Source organism: Geospiza fortis, unplaced genomic scaffold (assembly GCF_000277835.1).
Source record: "Geospiza fortis unplaced genomic scaffold, GeoFor_1.0 scaffold80, whole genome shotgun sequence".
In the NCBI taxonomy this organism is placed as follows: domain Eukaryota; kingdom Metazoa; phylum Chordata; class Aves; order Passeriformes; family Thraupidae; genus Geospiza; species Geospiza fortis.
Genome location: NW_005054551.1, coordinates 423,851 through 431,583, shown reverse-complemented (window position 1 = coordinate 431,583; position 7,733 = coordinate 423,851). Strand labels below are relative to the sequence as shown.

At 43.3% G+C, this 7,733-nt stretch overlaps 1 protein-coding gene across 1 annotated transcript in view; it reads right to left on the bottom strand.

Moving 5' to 3' along the window:
- RFX2 (regulatory factor X2) overlaps positions 1–7,733 on the bottom strand; it is a 52,220-nt gene that overhangs the window by 25,519 nt on the left and 18,968 nt on the right. The window contains 6 exon segments of the mRNA XM_005429505.3: positions 30–127; positions 1,216–1,367; positions 3,724–3,836; positions 4,109–4,227; positions 5,255–5,370; positions 7,667–7,733. The exon segment at positions 7,667–7,733 is cut by the window's right edge and continues 9 nt beyond it. Of these exon segments, the coding sequence (XP_005429562.1) occupies positions 30–127; positions 1,216–1,367; positions 3,724–3,836; positions 4,109–4,227; positions 5,255–5,370; positions 7,667–7,733 (665 nt within the window).

Sequence of the window (7,733 nt, the reverse complement as noted above, 5' to 3'; positions counted from 1 at the left end):
AGACACACACTGGGCCCATCTCAGCTCACCTTGGTCTGCACGACCTGGGGGGGGAATTCACTCATGGCATTCATCAGCCACCCTTCCAAGCTCTTGGCAAAGTTCCGGATGGCCTGGGTCAGCGTGCCTGCAAAGAAGGCTGCAGAGTCACAAAGGCTGCTCTGTGGCATTTTTGGCTACCATCTTCTACCTTAGGACTACTGGGAAAGCCCAGCCTGTGGTTTGGTTAGCTGAGATGTCAACTCAGCACCAAGGAAATCAGCTGGGTTGATGCACCCAAATTATTTGTTGATATTATTACTCAAACTCTTCTTATTATTCTTTTTCTTCCTCTTTTTCATTTTTATTTTTCATTTTTAAAAAAAAATTCTTACTCTTATCCTTACTCTTATTCTTATTCTCACTCTTACTCTTACTCTTATTCTCATCCTTATTCTTATCCTTATCCTTACTCATTCTTATCTTTATTCTTATTCTTATTCTTATTCTTATTCTTATTCTTATTCTTCCTCTTATATTACTCTTATCCTTATGACAATTGGACTTAATGATCTAGAGGTCTTTTCCAACCTAAACATTTCTATTTTTTATTATTCTTATTTTCTTTTGTCCTATTCTTATTCTTATGTTATTCCTATCCTTATGACAGTTAGACTTAATGATCTTAGAGGTCTTTTCCAACCTAAACATTTCTATATATTTTTAATTATTCTTACTTTCTTTTGTCCTTTTCTTATTTATAGCCCTTCTGAGCATTTTTCAAGCATTGAAATTTGCTTTTCAGAGACACCCTTGTGCCCCAGCTTGTGACAGCCCTCAGAGGGACATTTGTGAATCCAAATCTGAGAGAAAACTCTCAATATCCCATTATTAATCTCCCAAAAAGTTGACCCCTAATTTCTGGCAGTGCAGTCAGGGACAGGATGGTCCTGTGCAAACAAAGACCTCCAAGGAGCCACATCCCAAAGAGCTCCCATATCCAAACTCCTGGCCAAAATCAGGAGATGTGAAATGCAACACATCAAATTTAAAGGGCAGGGGAATTCCCAGGGGGTACAAAACATCCCCCCAGTGCAATGCTGCAGGAGAAACACTGCTGTTGCCATGATATTTTAGCCAAGGCACACACCTCCAAGTGGGTTTGTACAGTGGAAATCTTTGTGGCAAGTGGTGGCCAGAGTGAGATCAGGCTCAGGTGGGGCTGTGGGTACTCACTGGGCACGGGCCTGAGCACGTCAGGGATGAGGATCTCCACCAGGGCCTGGTACAGGATGTGGTCACAGCTCCTCATCCACTTGAGGATGGGCTCATACTTGCACAGGGTGATCAGTTTGTCCTTTGGGAGGGTCCCTTCGGGTTCCTCTTCACTGCAGGAGGAGGAGGAAGGAGACAGAGTTAGCAGCAGGTTTGCATTCAGTGTTTTCCCTCTCCCTTTGCATTTCTAACTCCAATTTTCAGCAGAAATTTTCAGTTTGTGTGCCTTGCAAAAGGAAATGTTTGACTGCTTGTACAGGTCTTGTCCCTGCCAGCACCTCCCTGTCCTTGGGGCCAGAGCTTGGAGCAGTTTTCCCAAAAATCCACACTCCTGGTGTTCCCTTTTTACCTTCAGAGCCTCCCACACCCCCTGTTCAGTGGGAGCTGAGCTCCAGCACTGCCGTCTCAGCCAGCAAAGGCTCAGCTGGATCCTCCCCACAGCCCCATCTGCTCCCAAACCTTCCCTCCCCTCTCCTCTCCTGAGCCACAGCACTGGGGACAAAAACTTTGGGGCAGATGAGCTGATATTGAGAAGTTTTCAAGGGGTTTAACCCCTCCAGATGCTGAACATTTTCAGAAAGAAGGATACTGAATGGTTGGATGAGAACAAAATATATTGTCTGTAACTGGCTGGGATCAATCCAGCTTGCATTATTTTCACTTTGTAGATGTATAAAGGCACAAGATATTTGTTACACAGCAAGCAGAAAGAGCTGAAAGCTGAATTCACTGCCAGAGCTGCTCACCCACACATTATGCTGGGAATTGGGAATTTGGAAGGGTCTTTCCCTATGGAAAGGGTCTTTTTGCCCATCAAAATCATTAAAGCCAAGCCTTGGACATGCTCTAAAGGGGAACTTTGAGCCTCAACCTGCAGAATTTTAGTGGTGATAACTCCTGGAAAATCCCACATGGAGAGACAGGTCAGGAAACCTGCTGTGAACCTGCTGTGAAGTGCATCCACGTTCTGCATCTTCTCATGCTTTCAGTGTGCCTCCCCAATATTTGGGGTTTGTATTTATATTTATGGATTAAGAAGGGGAGGGAGTGTGTTATTTACCTCTCTGGGCTAGTGGCAGAGGTGTGAGAGCCCTGCACAAATGCTGCCTCCAGTTTTCCCTGTGTACCTAGAAACAGCTCCTGGAGTGTTGCAATCTGCCTCGGAGCTGTTCCCTCAAAAAAATGAAATTTTAAACCAAGCAAACACAGCTGCAGTGACTCCTTGCAGGAAAATATCCCCTGGGCAACATCTACAGGGCCATATTCTACTGATTTTTGAGGGATTTTTCCTTATTACTTAATGTTTTACCATTTTTTCTTCTGAATAGAAAACCTTCATCTTTATAGTCTCAGTAAGAGTGGACAGATTTGTGATGCAAATTTTAAGAATTTTTTCAATTTTCTCTGTTTTCACTTATTTCCATTCCCCTGGCAGCAGCTCCCAATGCATAAAGGATGAAGAAGAGGCACAGCAACGAGCCAGGCAGGAGTGAAAAGATGAAAGCAGCTTTGTTTGCAATGATCTGCCTCAAAACAAGAGGCACTGACAGGTCTGGGCAGGCAGGCAAGGCAGAGAGTCAGTCTGGATATCCCTAAAACCTCAGAGAGTCCTTAAAATCTGAGCAGGAATCACCACTGGGGAAAGCAGGAGGTGCAAAGGACATGGATGAGAGGAATCAGCCTCAAATCACCCCAGGGGAGGTTTAGATTGGATATGAGGGAAAATTTCTTCACTGAAAAGCTGGTCAGGCATTGGAACAGGCTGTGGTGGAGTCACCATCCCTGGAAGTGTCCAAAAAAGGTGGGGATGTGGCACTTGGGGACGTGGCTGAGTGGTGACTCAAAGAATTCACAGAATGACCAGATTGGAAGAGACCTTAAAGATCTTTAAGTCCAGCCCAGCCCCAGCACCTCAAGACTGGTGAGGGCTGATAATTTATACTGTGGAATCAGATGGAGGTGAAATGAGAAGCTCCTTTTGAAAGGAGCTGCTTCTGATGATCACTGAGGGCTTTTCCAACCTCAGTGACCCCACAATTCTCTAATCAGAGCAACCCTTTCCCCGGAGCTCTGAGCTTTGCATTACAGTATTAAACACTTCCAACTCTCTTTGTCACGGCCCTGCAGGGCAGAAAATACTCCCAAATTCTCCAAAGCACTCATTTATGCTGATTTTCTGCTAGTTTATTTTGAGATGCCAGCAGGTGTTTTGTAATAGTAAGTGCACAATCCTACAGCTTGCTTTTCTTTTTATTTGGTCTGTCTAAAAAACAGAATGAACATCTCAGAGAGGATTTTCACCCCACAATAAGTTTCACTTGAAGGACATAGATTTATACCTGTAAGATCATCTACCTAAAATCTTGGCACTGAAGAAAAATAGGCTTTAGGCTCAACAAGACTAAAAAACGTCATTAATGTTAAAAAGAGATAATCTGCAAGAAGTGGAGCAGGAAGGCAGGGGAGTACCTGGAGGGCAGAGCAGTGGGGCCATCACTAGGGGGTGCCTTGGGACTCCAGAAGGATTGCCACAGCTTCTCGATGTAGTGGAACTGGAGGTGCATCACGACATCCAAAGTGGCCTGACAGCAAAGAACACCACGGGGTGAGCACTCAGCTCCGGTGCTGCCACCCACAGGAAATAATTTACATGAAAAACAAGGGAATTGGCACTGTTGTAGTGACCAACTCAACACAAAACAGGTCATGTGGTGGGAAAAATCAATATTTGAGTGTAATTGCTGGCAAATGAAGCATTCCCAGCCTTTCCTAAGAGCTGGTCACCTGAGTGATGTCCCGTGTCAGTTAATAAATTAATTACAAACAATCCCCAAAGAATATTGCACACAATCACCTCACAGTGCCTCCTGTAAAGAACCTGCAGAGTTTTCACGTCGTTCAAGGTGAAACCTTCTTGTAAGAGGACATTGCCAAGATCAGGGGCTGGGAACTCAGGAAAGACATGGGTTACATCTGGGAACAGAAATTGGGAGAGATGGTGAGGGTTAGGAAAGCTCAAAGTACAGCTGAGCACAAGGTGCTGCTGTCACTGGAGGCTCTTTCATGTTCCAGCTGGGGTGAGAGAGGAAAAATGAGATAATTTACTCCTTTCCCTGATTTCTGCTGAGCAAAAGCAAACAACCACAGCCCAGTGGGTTCAGTGGGGAAAGGAAAATGGTTCATTTCTGTTTGTAATAAAAGAAATAAGAAAATATTATCCTCATCTACCATCCATTAGAATTTCCCTGAAGCCTGGAAACGTCTCTCTGGTATTTAAGGAGTACAATGGGGAATAGAATTGGGCAGCAGAGAGACTCAGATCCAGGACCAGCAAATCCTTCTCCACAAGGAGAAGGTCAATATGGATCACCTGCACCCAGATCCCCACTGCAGCCTTTGCAAGGAAGGGAATTGCTTCTCCCCTCTGGCCAGGACCCCCACTCCTCCATGGAATTTAAATAAACCAGGTGGATAAAAAAATACTATGAGGGACCCAACAGACCCATGGGCTTAAGGAGAAAGCCCTCCTGGGGAAACAGGAGTAAGCAGATAAACTTAGCAAGTGGGACACTACAAAAACCTACAGAACATATCCTATATATATGTATAAAATATAGATATCTGAAAAAAAATTATATAGATATATACACACATAAATATAAATATATAAATATAGAAAATATAGAAATATATCTAAAAATATATATTAAATACACACACTATAATATATATAATTTATATATAATGTAAAAATTATTTTTTATATATTCTATATATACACACTATAACACATAATTTATATATAACATAAAAATTGATTTTTATATATACATTATATATACACACTATAACACATAAATATATATATATATATATACACACACTGTAGATTTTTTAGGAAAGGCCAACAGTCAGGACTTTCTGGATAAAACCTTCCCCTTAAAGCCCAAATCCCTGATGTGGAATAATTAATAATTGATCACCAAAGGAGTGTCCTCACCTATGAACTGCTGGTGGTGCTGGCACTGAGCAGCCACTGACTGCTCGGGTGTGGTGTGGGGGGTGCTGTTGGATGCACTCTCTGCCATCCCATCCATCTTCTGGGCTGCTCTGTACCTAAATTCCAACAGAATCAGGATGGATTAGGATCCACACAGACAGGAGAAAACATCTCCATGTTATTTAGAACACACATCTGTGAGTTCATGGAGTGGTTGGTACATTCAAGACAAACATGGGGAGGGCTGATAATTTATATTGTGGAATCAGATGGAGGGGAAATGAGAAGCTCCTTTTGAAAAGCTTTGCCAAGACAGAATTAAAGGGGCTAAGAAGTTTGGTGACACCAAAAAATCAAAAAAGAGAAGCAGAGCTGCGGTGGGGTCCAGGGCAGACTCTGTCTCAAGTACTGACTTTTGCATTTACTTTCTGTTGGGAGCTGAAATTCTGCTCCTTTTGCACTTCAGTAACAACCAGAAGTGTCCATGCTTGCAGGAGGCAATCCCAAATCCCTTCCCACACTGGGTTTTATCTTTAAAATCACCCAGGCACAGCATGGCACTATTTAACTTGCACTTTTGCACAGAAAAACACCCAAAACCCAAAATCCACCCAAGTACAGCACAAGCCCCCAGGTCCTTCACACTGATTTGGCACCAACATCTCCATAACTGAGATCCTAAACCATTTTGGCTACAGGGAGGCTGTGAAAGGTGGGACACAGGGTGGAACATGCCACTGGCAGGGAGAATGGGCATATAAATCCCATTCCATGGAATTCCAGAAGAGTTTGGGTTGGAAAAGTCCTTTAAAGGCCATCTGCTCCAACCCTCTGCAGTGAGCAGGGACATCTTCCACCAAAACACGTTCCTCCAAGTCTCATCCAACTTGGCCTTGAACATTTCCAGGGATGGGGCAATACCTGGGATGGGTTTTGGACCCTTCCACAGCTTGGCCCTGGCTCTTCAGCAACCTCTTCTGACCCAGAGATGGGGCAACTGAGAGGTGTTTTAAGAACTTTTATTCCATTTTCAGTCTCATGTTAAGGGTGAGACAATACAGATGTTATAATTCACACCATCTCAATCAGAAGTTAACTATTTCCTAATTACAATACATTATAAACATTTCTTGGCCTATCAGCTTCAGCCACACCATGCTGTAAATGCCTTAAAGCAAATAATCTAAAATTACCCCTCGTGGGTCCTACTACAATGCATCTTTCATAGTTCTATTTCTCCAAAGTATCCAGTCTTATTTGAAAGGCCATCTTTTGAAACTTTCTAGTTCCATTTGTCTCTCAGCAATGTCTGTCCTATTCCAATGCATTTCTAAGTCAGCATTTCTTATCTCAAGGTTTGCACACAGATGCACACTGTGTGAGCCTTCTGCCAGGCTTGGAGAATTTTCTACAAATCCATTTCCCATGTTTTCCCCTCTCTTGAACAGAAAAAAATCCTTTGATGGTTTTCTTTATCCATTGTTGTGTACAGTGAAGTATCCAAGGTACTATCACTAACATTGTCACTATAACAAGTGACAGTACCTTGTATATACTTCAATGTATATAACAATCAATGTTTACAAACTTACTTTGTAACTAAGTTTATAAAATAAATAAAGTAAATAAAACTTTGTCAAGTTTTTTTAGCTAAGGTGTATAACTCTATCTTTTAAACAAGTTGTTTAACTATGATCTATTGTATGTTTTAATTTGATTTGTCAAATCTCTCTGGTTTTTCACCAGAACTTCCCAAGTGGAGGTCCCAAATCCCAGGGACCTGCTTGTTGTATTGCACTAAATCGTTTATTTAGTTGTTGTTTTGCACTGGGTGAATGATTTGCACTGAGTAGTCTTTATATTGCACTGAATAGTTTATGTTCTATCACATGGTTTGTTCTTCCCCTCTCTTATCACATGGTTTTTCCCTCACACACCCCAGTCCTTCCCCTTGCCCCTCCTCAGTGGTATCCCATTGGCCATGGTCCTCTTCCTCCACCCCCCATTTCCCTCGGGTATAAAAGTCCCCTGCAAGAAGAGGACGGCCTCTTTCCCACCTTGGAAATAAATGTAGGAAGTTTGTCCCCATGTGGAGAAGAGCGCTTTTGGTCTTTTGCATTTGTTCATGTAAGATCTTGTGGGCTGGGGTCCCCAGATAGCTGGGTTGGACCTGAACAGCCTGTCCAGACACGGATTCTTACAGGTGGTGCCCAACGTGGGGCTTGAACCCACAACCCTGACATCTTACAAGTGGCGCCCAAGGTGCAACTTGAACCACAACCCTGAGATCTTACAATTGGCACCCAAAGTGGGGCTCAAACCCACGACCCTGAGATGAAGAGTCTCATGCTCTACGGACTGAGCAGATTCTCACATCTGCTGAGTGTTTTGGGCAGGACCTGGGGCACCTACCTTTGTTTCTGGTGGATGGGCTGCTGCCTCATGGCCATGTACTGTGTGTCCTCCTGCAGGCGGTTCC